The sequence below is a fragment of the Brachyhypopomus gauderio genome, chromosome 5 (genome assembly GCF_052324685.1).
Source record: "Brachyhypopomus gauderio isolate BG-103 chromosome 5, BGAUD_0.2, whole genome shotgun sequence".
In the NCBI taxonomy this organism is placed as follows: domain Eukaryota; kingdom Metazoa; phylum Chordata; class Actinopteri; order Gymnotiformes; family Hypopomidae; genus Brachyhypopomus; species Brachyhypopomus gauderio.
Window position 1 is genome coordinate 3,637,568 of NC_135215.1, and position 16,528 is coordinate 3,654,095.

General features: G+C 40.8%; 3 protein-coding genes across 5 annotated transcripts; 2 read left to right on the forward strand and 1 right to left on the reverse strand.

Moving 5' to 3' along the window:
- Window positions 1-1,754: 1,754 nt before the first annotated feature.
- Window positions 1,755-5,073, reverse strand: cbll1 (Cbl proto-oncogene-like 1, E3 ubiquitin protein ligase). 3 transcript variants are annotated; one of them, XM_077004974.1, is made up of 7 exons: window positions 5,033-5,058; window positions 3,927-4,037; window positions 3,669-3,758; window positions 3,418-3,524; window positions 3,221-3,304; window positions 3,068-3,141; window positions 1,755-2,953 (listed from the first exon to the last, which is right to left on the reverse strand). In XM_077004974.1, exons 3-7 carry the CDS (start codon window positions 3,748-3,750, stop codon window positions 1,954-1,956), a joined length of 1,347 nt encoding a protein of 448 aa, XP_076861089.1. In that variant the 5' UTR covers window positions 3,751-3,758; window positions 3,927-4,037; window positions 5,033-5,058; the 3' UTR covers window positions 1,755-1,953. The 3 variants fall into 3 exon arrangements, with proteins under 3 accessions (XP_076861089.1, XP_076861088.1, XP_076861090.1); XM_077004973.1 differs by lacking the exon at window positions 3,927-4,037 and having other exon boundaries at window positions 5,033-5,073; XM_077004975.1 differs by lacking the exon at window positions 5,033-5,058 and having other exon boundaries at window positions 3,969-4,037.
- Window positions 4,370-8,194, forward strand: cdpf1 (cysteine rich DPF motif domain containing 1). The gene is made up of 4 exons (XM_077004977.1): window positions 4,370-4,672; window positions 5,292-5,461; window positions 6,075-6,186; window positions 6,575-8,194. Exons 2-4 carry the CDS (start codon window positions 5,352-5,354, stop codon window positions 6,692-6,694), a joined length of 342 nt encoding a protein of 113 aa, XP_076861092.1. The 5' UTR covers window positions 4,370-4,672; window positions 5,292-5,351; the 3' UTR covers window positions 6,695-8,194.
- Window positions 8,195-9,263: 1,069 nt separating this feature from the next.
- cdkn1ba (cyclin dependent kinase inhibitor 1Ba) lies at window positions 9,264-11,271 on the forward strand. Its single transcript, XM_077004976.1, has 3 exons — window positions 9,264-10,231; window positions 10,506-10,638; window positions 11,173-11,271. The coding sequence occupies exons 1-2, from the start codon at window positions 9,772-9,774 to the stop codon at window positions 10,616-10,618; spliced, it is 573 nt and encodes a 190-aa protein (XP_076861091.1). The 5' UTR covers window positions 9,264-9,771; the 3' UTR covers window positions 10,619-10,638; window positions 11,173-11,271.
- The last annotated feature ends 5,257 nt before the right edge of the window (window positions 11,272-16,528 follow it).

A 16,528-nucleotide genomic window follows, 5' to 3' on the forward strand; every position in this document is an offset into this window, starting at 1 on the left:
TTCTCAGAATCCCCCTCAAGGGGGCCCCTCCCACCAGCTGCTGAAGGCAGGCAGACACTGTCCTGGCAGACAGTCAAGTTTTAGACGCCGGCAAATATGAAACTTAACCATGAAGCAAATTTATCCATCAGGAAGCCAAAAGAGAAAACAAAAGAAGGAAGAGGAACACAAAAAAACACAAGACAGTGGTAAGTGATGATTTACACTGGATAAATTAGGCCTACCAGTACAAATGGTGTAATTTAGCAGCAGGTAGGTTAAAAACAATATATACGTCCCGGGTAATCCCATACTTAAATCTGCTATGTTCAGCTACAAGTAGTAAATTTGTAAAGTAGTTAGTTTGAGGTGTATATGCTGTGGTTCTTGAAGGTGGACCGTGGCCAGATATGTTTTTTTTTTTGGCCGGAGGGGGGTTTGGGCATGAGATTTCTGGTGTGGAGGTTGGGGGGGCCCCGGTTGGTGTCTTTGCTTGGGGCCCCCAAATACCTTGAAACGGCACTGTCCATATCTATGATTCAATGGGTTACTAGTTCTCTGTGGCGCCAACCACTGGCGATCAATCGCGATATAATACTTAATTTGTGTCAAATTTATGCCCCCCCCCGGTTCAAATCTCACTCCAAGTGATCTTGAAAAGTTGGCCACCCTGGATGTAGTGACTGATTGACTGATTTCCATTTTTCAATGCTATCTCTACACAGACTAGACAGCACAAAGGTCTAAATAAAATAAATAGAATAAAGAATATTCTAAAATTTAGAACATAAGAACTAAGTCTTTGGTTTAGACCAATCAAAATGGAGAAATGGAAAAACAGGTGGACCTGTAACTTAAAACCCTCTTGTAACTCAGTTAACCATAAAGTGATACTGCAATGAGTTGGACAGCTTTCAACATGTGTAAATATGCAATGGTTTTGTTGTCTTTGCAGACTCACACTAGTCATTTCCAGCTGTGTTATAGTATGTTATAAACTCTCACTTCATCCTCAGGTTTCTGCAACCAAAGTCTGTGGGATGTCTGCCTCCAGTCATTTTGCCAAGCCCATGGCCTTGAAGCTAAAAAGGATAGAACTACCCTGCCACTCAAAAGTGGAAGTTTCACATCATTCTACTGTAACACAGTAAAGGTCGTACATCACAGTGAGAGGAGACCTGCCTGGTGTGGGGACATTAAACTACGACTTAAACGTTAGCGACATATTTACATATTTCTCTTAAAATATAGTGCAAGTTTCACAGTCTCCTTAAGCACAAGGCCAAAGGATTATCAAGTTACTTTCAATACTGATTTCAATAGCGTTGGAGTATACGGCCTCAACAACGTCAACAATTCTCGTTCGCCACACCGTCAACGATGTGGAACACACCTGCATCCCCAGTAATAGTATTATTTTTTCTTGTGAGAGGTATTAAAAAGGTCTTAAGTCATTGAATTTGAGATTTAAAAATGTGCAGATACCCTGTATACATGTGCCCTCATTTTTTGTATGTGTAGGGGTAAACACGTATGTATGTGTATGTGTTCGTGGTGACATGATACATCTTTGCATGTAGGAGTTTGGGTTCAAATACAGATTTGGTAGATTGGCAACATGAAGTGCACATTTAAATAGAGTGACAAAGGAAGAAGGAAAACTGAATTGTACTGAAGAATGAATAAGGGAGGTAATGAAATGTTTCATTATTACATATAATAGTAATAGTAATTATAAAAATAGTTATTACATTAATGAAAGAGCACATTCAGCATTATGTAAAACCTTTTTAATTCCAAAATAACAGCTATATTTAAACATATGTTTACTCTAACATCCAACATTACAATTTCTTTGAAGATATTTAGTCCCAATTTACACTAAGCGTGAACTATGCAACCATATAAAACCCTTTCACAGAAATGCATACAAAAAAAAAAAAAAAAAAAAAAAAACAATTTTTTTTTTTTCTTCTATTGGTAATACGGTCTGTAGCGGCCCTGGTCTGGATGATGAGGCCCAGGCATCGGGCCCGGTGGACCCTGCATTCTTGGGGGAGGGGGCCCTCTGGGGGCAGACCATAAACCTGGACTGAGCCCTCCTGGCTGGTTAAAAGGTGGGCTCAGTGTGCCCTTGTCCTCCGAGTACTGCGGGTTGTAGTGGTGGGGTGGGGGGGCATTTACTGGGGGGCCCGCGTGTTGTGGAGGTGGACCTGGAGGAGGGTGGTTCATGTAAGGTGGGAGCTGAGTCATGAGGTGTCCCGGTGGAGGGTTGAGGGGGGGCGGAACCGAGGATAAAGGTGGAGGCGGGGCTTGGTTGAAGACCATGTGTGTGCTGGAGCCCTGCGCTGCGTGCTGCATCGGATGAGCGATGGGAGGCGGAGGCCCGTAGCGCTGCTGAGGCGGGGCCATCATGTGGTGCGCCTGGGGCCCCACGGGGTGCCCCGGGTAGTCCCCTGGGTGGTGGTGTGGTGGGGGAGCGTTTGCGGGAGGCGGGAGCTGCTCGCGAGGGGCGGAGCTCGCCGAATCGTCCTGAATCGGGACAGTGATGAGGTTGCTGTGCTTACGAGTAGTCACAATTCGGAAGGGTTCCTGAGCGAGAGAGCGAGGCGGGCCCATGTCGGCCGCGGGCAGCTGGCTTTGTCGTAGGTCGTCGTGGGGGGCGAGGGGCGGCTGACCGAAGTGGTCGTGACCCGCGTGCGCTAGAGGGGGGGGAATTAACACGTGGGGCTTGGGCAGGTGAGGTGGGGGCACGCGATAGCGCTCCGACACCTCCGACGAGACCGGAAGGACGGGGTCGGAACGCCCCGAAGACTTGCTGGGTCGCATGTGCCGGTGGTTGATGTGAGCCTGCAGGTCTCTCTGGGACAGGTATGTGCGCTTGCAGCTCTGCATGATACTGCACATGTACAGAGAGCCTCGCAGGCACTGTTCAATCCTCTGGACCGGGTCTGTGCAGCTGTACAGCGTCAGGCTGAAGACACAGAGAAAAACAAGCTAAAGTGGGACCGTTCAGCTGTCCAGTAGGGGACACGTGTAGTAAGAGTTTATATTTATCCTTTGAAAATAATTTAAAAACATCACTTACCCTGGGCACATTTTATCCCCTTTTCTTTCATGAAGTACTGCACATTCATAGCAGAAAACATGTTTACAAGGAATCTAAAAACAAAGTATATGTTTAAGGAATCATAGCAGTGGCTGTCAGAATTAATATCTTTGGAAAACGTGAAAAGCTTACAATGCGGCCATAAGTCTTAATGGGCAGGCCACACTTATCACAGAAATGGATGGGAGTCTCATCTCTCTCGCCAATCAGGTTCAGCTGGAAAAAAAATAGAAAAGAGCACCACAAGTCACTGGATTGTTAATATTTGTTTGTTCAGTTGATACAAAATGGAATTATTTGGAAGTGAAACTCATAGAAGAGGCTAAAACCTTATAATCCCAGTAGAATTGCTGAGGGTATCGCCGCTGGCCTGCAAAAGCATCTCCCGCCTTTGCTCCACACTCCGATCTCTCCTCCTGCTTGTAGGCAATACTCTCTGTCAACAGACCCATCACAAAACCTTTATTATTTCACACATTATATTACATGTGTGTGTTTTGCATGTTTAATAATAGAAAAATATTTTTTTATCTTATTGACAATGTTGTTCTGGCCCAAAGGTTCCTCAGTTGAGTCTTACTTCTAGCCTGTTTGGGAAGAAGTTTGATGGGGATCCTTCTTCTGACCTCATGACCTCCTAATATCCCCTCTGTTCCCTGCATGTCACTGTCTGTAAATTAAAATAAATATGACTATGTGAGTTCAAATGCATCTTAAAAAGGATATTTTTGCAACATTGACAGAAAATAAGTTGTGTTATCAGATAGACAACATAGGGTTGACAGGTAAGCTACTCAGGCTCCAGACAAAAAGGTTATGCCCACACCAGCATGCCTACCTTAAATGCAAAACTAAAATGGTCTAGCCCAGGGGTACTCAACTGGCGGACCGCGGTCTGGATCCGGACCCGAACGCAGTCCTGTCCGGACCCAATCTCATTCCTGATTAACTGGATACGGACCACAAAAAAAACCGGAGCATTTATTTCAGGGCTATTGAAAAAACACTCCATCACGAGTGTTACGTTTGCCACCCCCACCCACTCACCCCCGCTCAACAACTTACGTTCGCCACCCCCGCAGCACCGGACCTCATGTCACAGGTATCTGGCAAAATTGGACCGCGGACAAATTTAGTTGAGTACGCCTGGTCTAGCCAGTTAATGATACTATGTTATAATCAGTAATATCATTACTTACAATATTACTGTATTATTTATTGTAATTTAACGGGAGGGATGAAAAGGATGAACATGAGTCTGGCAGTTGTACTAAATGACTTTCGCTCTTTTCTGTTAGGTTAAAAATTAAGAAGGAGTGGCTCGAACGAGCGCAGGAGGCGTGGCTCGAACGAGCGCAGGAGGCGTGGCTCGAACGAGCGCAGGAGGCGTGGCTCGAACGAGCGCAGGAGGCGTGGCTCGAACGAGCGCAGGAGGCGTGGCTCGAACGAGCGCAGGAGGCGTGGCTCGAACGAGCGCAGGAGGCGTGGCTCCTCGCTTAGCACCGTACGGGGGAAGTCCCGGCCCAAGCGCGCTTGTAACGTTGAACTACGCTAGCTAGCTATCCACCCACAGAATGTAGCACGGTAAGTACCTAAAACAGCATTATTTTAGACAAAATCATTGCATAAAGAAGATAACAAGCGATGCCACATATTTGCGACCAACAAATGTATAATTAGATTTTGTGGGACGTTACAAGTGAAAGTTTTAGCCAGACCGAAACTGCTGTGCGCTAACTTTGGTAAGCTAGTTTCCATGCTAACCTCGAGGCCAAAACGCCTAAACACGGTAACGATTACTATGCTGTTTCATGAACAGAATACTGTTTTATTTTCTCAAAAGTCCAAGACGTTACACTTAAGTCCCGAGTTACATAAATTAAACTGTGGAAAACATTATATAGTCAGCAGAAGAATATGCAAACTGTCAATTTCCCTTCTTACCAATCGCGTCCATTATTGTGTGAAGCCAGACTCCTTCTACACTTCCGGTGGGTGATTTTTCAATACTAAAGCCCTTGTGTCGGTTCCTTTTTTATGAAACAGAGTAAACACACAAAACTAACTAAACAAAACGAATATTAACATGAATTTTAGAACATAAGGCTGTATATTTAGTATATTCAAAATACTATACTACTATACTAAATAGTATACTCATTAATTGCATGTTGCATTGTTGACTCTGGTCTATTCATTACAGCAGGTGGCAGTAAACCATCAACACAATAGTCGCCAATCGTCAGTAAACAGAAGAAGAAAGATGGACAAAAGCGAGGGAACTGCAATAGGAACGTTTACTTGTGAACTGTGTGATTTGTCAAGTCCATACACGTTTTATGGCCAAAAACCACCTAACACTAGAGCTATTGTGTAAGTAAACCTAGGTTAAGCACAAGAAAGTAATAAATTATTAAGAAAGTTAAATTCTTCATGATGGTTATATATAGGTGTTTGTTAATCCAGTTATGTTGTCAAAATGAGTTTGCTTATTTAAAGCTATAGGTTTAATTCAGTGCCAGAATCAAAGTGTTTTACAGTGTATGAATAACCAAATAAATTGGTTGTCTGTAGGAACAGATGGTTGCAGAACATCTTTTAGGATTAATCTGAAAGAAAGGCAGATATACCTAATAAAGTGTCCCATGGGCAAGGTAGCTATAATAAATTTGGTGGGGAGTGTGTAGACTTGTTTTTAACATGGTTCCTTCTGTCCCATGAACTGTCATTAACTTGCTCCTTCATGGGCCAGGGAAGGCTTGTAATTGCTCGACACTAATAGGATAAACAGCTATTATTCCATGCAGCTGAACTTTAAGTTTTAAAGCGGGCAGCTTTTGCTTATGTTTCTGTTGTGACAAGCGCAACAACTGTTGTTGTAGACCCACATCATACAGAGGGAACCTACTGAGGGAGGGCACTATCTGTATAAATGTGTCCCTGTTTAACATTTGTACACAAACCTTGTTTGTGTTCTGTCCCCCAGGCTCTTGGAGGAATGCTATGGTATGCGTGATCCCTTCAACCCAGAAAGAGAGAAGTTCCTTGTGTTGGGCTCCAAGTGCTGTTTGTGTAAAAAGACTGTGTGTGTTGGAACGGTATGAGCCACATGTCTGTCATTGAAATGATTAGGCTACATTATTTATATTGCGGTATTGCAATTCAAAATAAAGAAATAGAAAAGAACAGGAGATTTCAGAGGTTATTGACACCACATTTTAATGCATGTAGCTTTTTTTTCCTTGAGAAAAAATAAACAAGAAAATCTAAAATTAATTTTAAATAAGCTAACGGAAATGTATTATAGTAAAAAAAAATCCTATATGTTAAGGCATAAAGATATAGCTCATAATTAATATTTTTTATTTTTCCTTTTTTAGGTTTCTTCAACTTTGCCAATCATTACTTTTTTTGTGTGTGTGTTTTAGGAGAAGCAGCTGTGGACAGCCATACATTACAGTGTTGTTTATGTCTGTCTTAATTCAGGAGTGCAGCATCTTCTACACCAAACGGTTCTGCTTGGCATGTGTGAGGAACCACCTGGAGCAGTTTCCACAGCAGATTCAGATGGAGCTTGCCAAGAAAAAAACTGCCCAGAAAACGTAATGTCCGGCAAACTGGAGAAAGAACCTTTTGAACATAGAACATTTCTTTGCTCATCTTTTCTCTTTTTTGAAGAGCATACTGATTTGACTCCATCCTGCTTTTGATAATGGTCTCTCGAATGCAAGAGAACAGAATTAGTAACACGAGATGGAGATAAAGTTACATGATGAAAAGACAAATGCCCATGATGGCATGTTTGTGGCAGCTTGGCAGTGTAGTTTGTTGTTTGTAGTTTGACGATGTTGTTGACTGGAATGTTCAAGTTCGGCTTCTGGAAACATTTGTTCCTGCTGTTCCTATGAGAAAGTCACTGACAAAGAAATTCTCCTCAATGGGAGGAAATTTGGAATTCTACGTCTTGGTTTGATGGATTAATCATGACTGCCAAGAATGTAACTGAGAATAGGCTTGGCTTTTTAGTGAGACGTGGTTGGAGGGAAAAAACCCTGTGTTGTCCTGCAGTTCAAACCCTACTCTGTTGTCCATTTATGTGCTTATAGATTATGTAGTGATGCCTCGGATGTAACATTGAGTGAACATGCTGGCATTATCAGAAGGATACAACTTCAAATTCTGGTTTAAAACTGATCTCAGATTGAGAAAAGCTACACCAAACATCCTGCAAACTGAGATCTCACCATTACGTAGAGGCTGATATCAAACTGCATTTAAAATGCAAAATATTAACACTGGATGAACTAGTTTGATTAGAGTGTTATTGTCCTTGTTGTCAAACTGGGGAGTGTCCCATTCCTGGATGGCCCTCCTTAACCTAAATCGTGTTCTCCTATTTCATCACATGCTGATGTCAACAACCAAGCTGTACAACTGTGTGTAAACTAGTACGATTAATGTTTATTGTTCTGCTTGATTTCAAATTGGGGAGTGCCCCGTTCTTCAGAGTGAATCCACTCCTCCGTCCTCTTCTCCTGTTTGATGGCACTGGCCACTCACCTAAATGACATTGGACTGATCGAAGCAATGAACCAGAAAAGACTCTGGGTTGAGCAAATTATAGAGGGAACCATTTCAAGAACAAGAGGTGAAAGATCTAGAGTAAAAGGGCTTCATTCTCATAAATTAACACTGCCCTTTTGCCATTAAATGCATTATCCACGTATTTCAAATTGTTATATTTCATGGAAGAAAGAAGAAATGGCCTTTTAGGTGCAGACATCAACTGGTTTGATCATGCAGAAAATATATATATTTATACACACACACATGTATGTATGTATGTATGTATGTATGTATATATATACTACAACTACGGATTGAACACTTTTTAGGATTTACTGTGTTTTCACAGACGAGACTAATATGACTAATTTTTTTTTTGATCAACCAAACCCAAATTTACCAACTTGGCACTTCTCAAAACAAGCTAAGATCAATCCAGTCCAACGTTAGACCATTAATAACAGTTAAGACTGAGCAGTTGGTTCCTATTTATTTTTGACCACTAGATGTCAATAAAAGCATTTGTGTTGACAATGTCAAGACCCCAAACTTTAGTCTTTCTTGGGCTGCAACACTGAGTAGAATGAGGAAGGTACATGATATCTGTCCATAGAAAGAAAACGACGAAAGCAACAGTCATAAGATAATGAATACCCTGACAAAGACGTGCACATGCCCGTGAACATTTGAATGTGTTTTCATGGCTAGTCCGACTTTGGAATAGCTATTAAAAAGTGCAACAATCATAACTGACCCACTTTTAAAGTGGTTTCATAGCTAACATCTGCTCCTCCCTCACGTTATCGTCTCACTCTGTGACCTAAATATGAATAAATAATAAAGAGTGCTTATCACCAAAACCCGCATTTTATTGGCTCTACGAGGACGGTGGTGGTAGTCATGCCATTACTATTCATAATGTAACCACTGATTTCATAATAGTTTTTACCCGCTGGCTGTATGCATTAATAACGAACTAAAATTTAAGGCCTGCCTAGCTTGTCATAACGTCTCGGAGTGTGTTGTTATACTACTGAGTACGTATTGTTGTCAGGGCCCTTGCACAGTCACATTTACAGTGATTCGTTTGGGCCGGTGTGCTTGTAGGGTTGTGGAACAGCATTTTGAAGGCCTTGGTTAAATAGTGTTGTATCTTTATATTGGAATGTAAATTATGCTCGTTTGTCTGTAGTGTACTATCTGTATTATGTGTTAGGTCTGTAACGTCTCTATACACTCCATATGATAAATATACCGTAAAACCTTGTTTTGAAGTGATTGGTGACTATATCGAGTGTTTCAATGAGAATTAAGGTGCACAATATACAAAAAAAAATAAACAAAAGTCGTTCCTTGTTACCTCCAAACTGAGGTAATAGTTTCATTATGTTAAACTACAGCCACGAAGACCATCAGATGATCCATGGATCTGAGCGCCTTCGTGCACGACAGAGCTGCTGAAGATAAGCTTAGAGCTGCTGAAGATAAGCTCCTCGCCAACTATGACCTCAGTCGCTGGCAGAAAGAGACTACGTGTTAACGCGGGGCGCGCGCAGCACCGTGCAGGGCGCGCGCAAGCACCGTGCAGGAGGCTCGCTGCGAGAGAATCTCAACATCGAGCCGCCTCGCTGCGCAATAAGTCAAACTTGGTGATCGTGAAAAAAAACCACGAGGGGCGAAGCGTGCTGCGAGAGTGCAAATACGCCGTGGTGGACGGCCGGGGAGTCGGACGGAGTCCCCGTTCCCTTTAAGAAATAGGCGGTCCGTGTTGTTCAACCAATGAAAGTCTTCTTCTGTTTAAATAGCCTTCACTGTCAGTCTCTCTTCCAGTTGCTTTGCTTGCGATCGCCATATTGGGCGCTCGAATGACTTGTCTTTTTTTCCTGTAGGAATTACTACGAGGAGTAGATCGCAGTGGCTTCCGCAGCTGCACACTTGACGTGCGCTCGCGATCACCTGCACGCGCGCGCGGCTCCACTGGACTTCCCTCCGACTCCAATGCTCGTGTTTGGCATGTCTGCGCCTATGGTCGTTTGTGATTTGATCGACTTTTCTTGGAGTACGTGTTTGTAATCGCGTTTTGCATCCACAGAAACTACCGCTTTGGACAAATTTTCATGTGGAAAATGTCAAATGTGCGTCTCTCTAATGGGAGTCCACCGCTGGAGAGGGTGGACGCGAGGCTCGCGGATCACACCAAGCCGCCGGTGTGCAGAAACCTGTTCGGATCTGTAGATCCAGATGCATTTAAACGGGATTGTTTGGAGCATCTGCAGGAGGTGGAGAAGGTGTCCACTGAGAAGTGGAACTTTGACTTTTCGAGACACGAGCCGCTTTCGCCGGGTAAATACGAATGGGAGGAGGTGGACGGCAAAGTCCTGCCAGATTTTTACACGAGACCGCCGCATAACGTGAGACGGGCCACCTCGGCGGGTTCTGTGGATCATAACGGCAATCGCGGTCGTTTCTTGATCACTCCCTCCCAAGAGGACGGAGGACAGTGTGAAACCACCGCGGCGGAGAGTGGGACGGAGAGAGGAGCCGCGTCGAGGAAGAGACCTTCATCATCAGACCGGGGTAAATGCAGGCTGGGTGTGTGGCGGGTGATTCTGACCCGCAGGCATATTGGACAACACTACCCTGACATCGCGGGTCCATTAAACAACTCTTCAGCATCTGCCCAACTTATTTGATGCCCATTTGCCGGCCCAGTACAGTCGATATAGTCCCTGTAGTCCGATACGTGCAGTAGATTGATGGGCTTGTGTAGTTTCGTACACATATGATTATAACGTGCTGAATTGTAATATCGGCGCACGACAATCTAACCGAATTTTCCCTTTCAAATCAGATTCTCCGTGTCAAAGTAAGAGATCAAACAACGACCCGGAGGAAGCAAACCACCGTCAGGACGCGACTCGTTCGGTAGAGCAGACCCCCAGAAAAACGGACCCTAAGACGTAAACTAGGACTTGTGTGCAAAGGTGAGTACTTCACTTTTGGGGACCGTTTACAAATAGCGTAAGCCGTTCGAAAGCGTAGTGTTGCTGTAGCTTTAACGTGGAAAAGCGTACGTCGTATCGTTTCGGCTTTGTCCGAGTTGCCACATTAAGGTCCGTCGTAGGATCACTAATCGGGTTCAGAAGTCACTTTCACGTTGTAAACAAATGCACAACAGTGTAGTAACACGTCATCGACACTATGTGGGTGCATGGATGGGTGGTGTTGCAGGTGGGTGTACAAAATTATATACTAAGTACGTGTAGTGCCTGCTATTGAACTTTATCGTCGGTAGTCACTGGGAATACTCATTTTCATTTGCTGAATCATCTAATGAACATTTTAGTCTGTACCTTTTTCATGAATTGTTTGTACATATTTTAATGGTTTTACCTAAAATATTGACCAATTAATCTTTACACTCCCTGAAGCCTTATGATGCCTTGTATTTGTTTAGACATATTCACCATGTCACTATTTACTTTATTGCTAAATAGGTGTTGTTCTGTTTTCTACAGAGATGAAGAATGTGTGTTTCTCCATCAGACTTCAAGAGCTTTATGAAGTAAACAGGGACAGCAATGAAAGAAAAAAAAAAGCATATCGCCTCTCCTAAAGATGTGCAAGGCAGTAGAAGCACTGAATTTTTACACTAAAGTTCTGGCACTCAACAGAATACATTTGCCTCAAAAGCAGACAATGTAGCAGTGTGCAATTGGTGTTTTTTTTTTTTTTTTTTTTTTTTTTTTTCCCTCGGTCTTTACTACCTATGTACATATTCTCGTTTTATATGTAGCACATAATATAACATTATGATGGAAAAAAAATCATAAGATAGTGTGAATGACTTGAAGAATTGCTGTGCAGTTTTTGAAACAACTCCCAATTGTACTCCCTTATAAAACACACTTCTACATAACCTACTATCTCCATATTGTCAGTCTGAATTTCATTATTGATCAATTCTGTACTCTAAAGTAGAATAAGGTTCCTACATTTTATAACATAGAAAAGGACGAGAGAACTGGAGACTTGTGTTTAACTAAAGATAGTCTGCATGAAAAGATAAGAATTATGAATTAGTTCACATTAGAATTATGGATTAGCAATAATACCACAGAAGTGTGCATTGGTACTTGATTCTGTGATGTTGAATTAAAAATCTGCCAAAGTTACAAACATGTTCAGGCAGGGATATTACTTTTAAGGGTGTGTCTACGGTTTTGACAGTGTTTCACAGTATTATTATATCCCTGGGTTGTTCCACTATTTTTTTTTTCTTTTTCAAGAATACATTTTGGAAATTGTTTATGAATGACAAAACCTACTGAGTAAATAAGAATTTGAAAAGGGAAAGTGAAATGAACAGTTAATTGTAATCTTAGTCACCTTTTGTGTTTTTTTTTTTTCTTTTTTCTTACATCGCTGTGTAGCAGAGTTTTTAAAATATATATTTGTAAACACTGGGTCAAGTATTTTTTGAACCGTAGTAATCCATGAAATTTAGTCACTTGTCACCACATACCTGGCATTCATGTTGAACATGATGTGCTGTCCTGAAACTATGTAGAAAACATCAAAACAAGACGTTACACTGCATGTGTGTAAAACTTTGAAGTGTACCTGTGTATAATGCTTTGTAAAAACACTGAGGAAATTATACTAACTTATTTATGTTAAGCTTTTTTTTGTGTATGACTATCCAAAGTGGCATTGTGCTTTTTTTTATAAACCTTTTATAAGTTTATTTTTCAGATTTTGAATAGAATTTGTGCAAGGTTGCGAACTGAGCCTATAAAATTTTGATGTGGATTTTGTATTGCTTGTTTAAAGAGATGATTAAAAATCATTATATCAACCTTCTAGTTCATGTTTCTTCTGTCTGCCTAAACATATATAACAAAAAATTTGTGATTGTTTAGTTTTGCAGAGATAAAGATCAATTAGTTTATCCACTTTCCACTGAGACTAAGTAAACTTTGCACTTATAGTGAGTTCGCCGGGCAAAGGCCAAATAATGATCAATACGCAATCCTTACAAATCGTTTTGTGTGTTTGATTTTTAAATGATTTTATATGTTATGCATGTTTAAATATGACGCAGATAACGTTATTCTTAATTGTAACTAATACACACAGGCTACATGTTCGTCTGAAAACAGCTACACCATTGGGGACTATTTCAACTAGTTTAATCCCAGTGTATGAATCGGCTCTGTGAGTTTCTCTAATATTATGAGCATATCTCTTTTGAGGACACGAGTCTCGTCACAGGGAGCCCGCAGTGTCTTACTGGATATGATCTATACCCACTTGAGACAGTCACGCAGTTTTGTTTTTCGGTATAGCCGAATGTTTAAAATTCACTCGTCTACGGTGTGATGTACTGAACAAATCTCACTGGATTATTAGACATCAATTGTTCATTCCATCGATACTTTCACAAACTGTAGACTTTACATACGCCTTTTCGGCCAACTTCCAGACTTCCAAAATCCTTATCCTACTTCAATTGAGAAAAACAAGGACACGTCCCATGAAGGGAAAAAAACTGATAAGATACTGACATTGGGTTTGTCCAATCAGGCAAACATTAAGAAAAGCACACCACTTATTTCAGCCACTGAGGTCTGCCTTCACTGCGTATCAGGAGCGGGTAAACTCGTGTCGGTACAGGGTGTTCTTTTCGCAAAGTACAGCCCCGCGTTGGTACCATTGGTCACATTTGGGTTTTTTTTGTTTTGTTTTTTTGCTGATGTTTGCAAAAAACGGTCGACAGAGAAAACGCACTATATCGGATACACTCGAAATCGACCTTTTATCAGAAATAACCATCTGAACCCAGGGCATCTCTGGGATGGTGAAACAAAAACGTAGCATTGCGTGAAACACGACTCGCATTAACGTGAAAATCAACCGGGAAATGTGAGTTAAAGTTGCACGTTCAGGTAGCAACTCGAATCAAACTGACTGGAATGGGTTTTTGTACTGTGGTTCTGTGCATGCTCGCTTCATTCGCCTACAGTGTAATACAGCCATATACGCATCTTTATCTGTGCGCTAGTTCACACAAACCACGCAACCGCCACGTATAGTTCACTGAAAAGAGCTTTCAGACGGAGTTGCTACCAGTAGCCGGCACTAAAAAACTCGACCAGTATGCCACAAGTGGCTGTAGTAGTGGGTATAAGAGGACACAGACGTAGACGACGAAGCTCTTCCATTTCAACTCGATGCAGCATCGCAGTTACTAAGAGTGGAAATAACCTGGGCAAAAATGTATGTTGGAAAGAATGTTCAGGTAAAAAGTCCTGTCATTTTAAAGAGACATGGATGAAAAAAAAATAGATTATTGATTTTAGGCTATGAACATTTATCACTTTATTAGAAACTACCATGCATCGATACACTTAATGACCACTTTATTAGGCATACCATATAGGTGTAGTTTATAGGTGTACAATTACAGTCTGTAATCCATCTGTTGCAATGCTCATCTTGTCAGCCAATGACTGCCTCATTCATCACTAGTCTGTTTCTTTCTTTCCTGTTACTTTACTCAGCTTCTGATCTAACTCTTTTCAGTGTGCACAATGTGAATAACTAAATACAGAGAGTCTGTAAAGTGCAAATATATAGAATTGATCCCAAAACTCACAATCAGATGCTGTTTGAGTTGTGAGTACTGTAGCAACTTTAAGAAGCAATAACAAGTGCTACACTATGAACCAGTTTGAAAGCCTAGCAATTCTTCTCACAGTCTCAAGGGATTCCGTAGTGGGTATCCCGTGACACGCTCAACTTTCAGGTGGAGTTCTAAAACCCCAGTCATTTATAAATAAACAGTTGAAGTATCCACAATTATTTCAATTTAAGGACAACAATGCCTTTTTCTTATTTTAGAATTTTAGAGGACTGCTGTATAACCTATGCATTTTTGATTGCAGATTTCATTTCGCTATTATTTTTAACTATATTGCATACATATTTAAATTCTTGTTGAAAACTATTTAACACATCAAAGACATAAAATTTTGTAATTTGAATAAAAATGCAATTTCATTTAAATAAGATTCATTTATATTGCACCTATTCCAGATAGATTTCATGAAGTTTTACAGAGTTCACAGAGACAGCAACACCAATACAACACAAAAGTCAAAAACAAGAAATTCAATATTTACAATAATAGCACAAGTACGTTTTATATGAGTAACAGAAGACAAATAGTGATGAAATTGAACACCTTCGTGTAGACTAGGAATAGTAGAGAAGAGACCAAGACTTTGATCAAAGGAACAACCTTGTGTGAAGTGACAGTGAATATATCCGTCTTATCAGATAAACTGCAAAAAGATCATTACCTGCTGTCCATCCCATAATAACTTCTAAAAACACTAAACACTCAGTTAACATGTGTAACTCCTGGGATTTACATCTAAAGTAAAGTTGAACATCAACAAATACATCCTATGCAATATTAGAAGTTCTTATAATCTGTCCCAAGGGGAATAAATATAATGAAAAGAAGCATAGACCCTGGTACCGAGCCCTGGGGAACACCACGGGACTATGGGGAAGACACTGAAATAAAATCACAGATACCTCCCTTCTGCCAAAGAGATCTAAACCAATCTAATGCTATACCAGCTACACCCACCCAGTCCCATAGTCACTTAATTAGAATATCATGATCTATTGTGTCAAATGCGGAACTAAGATCAAATAATGGTAATATAGAACAATCACCCTTATCTGAAGACAGGAATATCATTTGAGACTCTTAATAGTGCAGTCTCAGTAGAGTGTCATTTCCTGAAACTAGACTGGGTCTTTTCATAAATATTATGTTTCCAAAGAATCACAAAGTTGTTTAGCCACTACCTTCTCTAAAATCCTGAAGACAAGAATAAGTTCATTATTGACAAATTGCCAGACTAATAGTAGGTAAAACCTTTTAAAATAGCAAAAAAATACATTGAATCCACAGGGCTAGAAGGCTTTCTTTCCCCTATTAGCTCCATGCCGCAAGCTAAGGACTTGGAATGAATAAAAAATACTGGTATGCAAAGGAGAATTAATATTAAATGAGCAAATCACATGTTGGATTCTGGATCTAGCTATTACCATGTGAACAAAAAAAATGAAAGGAACCTATAACATTGATCTACAGAGAAACAAGGTAATATAGACAGAGATGGTGAGATGATTTTATATCATTTATGATATGAGCAATGTACCTCTAATCCAGACATTTCCACTTTAGAAAGTGAGTATTGCCCATCAACCATGGAGCAAAGTTGCAGGAGACTCCATTTCTAACCTGCAAGTTGTGGAGTAATGAGGTGATTTCAGATGATCGGTTTCCTTGTCAGAAGAGAAATCTTAAATTAAGTTTTGATCAGCGTTACTATTCCCTATTCAATCTAAATGATTGGAGATATCGCTAATCATAGATTCCATATATTTTCAGGAGCTTAATTTGAAGTTCAGCATTTTTTGGTTGACCTTTCTTATTTTGAGTTATAAAATGAGCTTGATGACTAATGTGCATGCAAACAGCTTAAAAACATTTTGTTTGCCGAATCTGATATGAGTGATTACGAACTATGTTTCATCTCTGCTTTAGAGGGTTGATCAATACATTACATTAGGCTTACTTGGTTGAAACTCAGCCTCTCATACTGAGGGTAGCAGGTAGTGTCCAGGGATATTCAGATGGTTACCATTAGGTCTGCGCTTTACACACATCAAGGAACACTGGCTAATGATCATAACAGATGTCTGAACAAGGATCAGATGCAGAAAAATGCCTTTAATACATTCTCCAAATCACAACGAATGCTGGGAGATCAGACTACAGGGGCCATTTTC

Excerpts from the sequence above, each read along its gene's own strand:
- cdpf1 (XM_077004977.1), top strand. The coding sequence starts at position 5,352 with ATGGACAAAAGCGAGGGAACTGCAATAGGAACGTTTACTTGTGAACTG. Across the intron at positions 5,462-6,074 it reads CCTAACACTAGAGCTATTGT|GCTCTTGGAGGAATGCTATG; the intron begins GTAAGTAAACCT and ends TCTGTCCCCCAG. Across the intron at positions 6,187-6,574 it reads AGACTGTGTGTGTTGGAACG|GAGTGCAGCATCTTCTACAC; the intron begins GTATGAGCCACA and ends GTCTTAATTCAG.
- cdkn1ba (XM_077004976.1), top strand. The coding sequence starts at position 9,772 with ATGTGGAAAATGTCAAATGTGCGTCTCTCTAATGGGAGTCCACCGCTG. Across the intron at positions 10,232-10,505 it reads ACCTTCATCATCAGACCGGG|ATTCTCCGTGTCAAAGTAAG; the intron begins GTAAATGCAGGC and ends CTTTCAAATCAG.
- cbll1 (XM_077004973.1), bottom strand. Across the intron at positions 3,525-3,668 it reads TCTTCCCAAACAGGCTAGAA|AGAGTATTGCCTACAAGCAG; the intron begins GTAAGACTCAAC and ends GTCTGTTGACAG. Across the intron at positions 3,142-3,220 it reads TTAAGACTTATGGCCGCATT|ATTCCTTGTAAACATGTTTT; the intron begins GTAAGCTTTTCA and ends CTTTGTTTTTAG.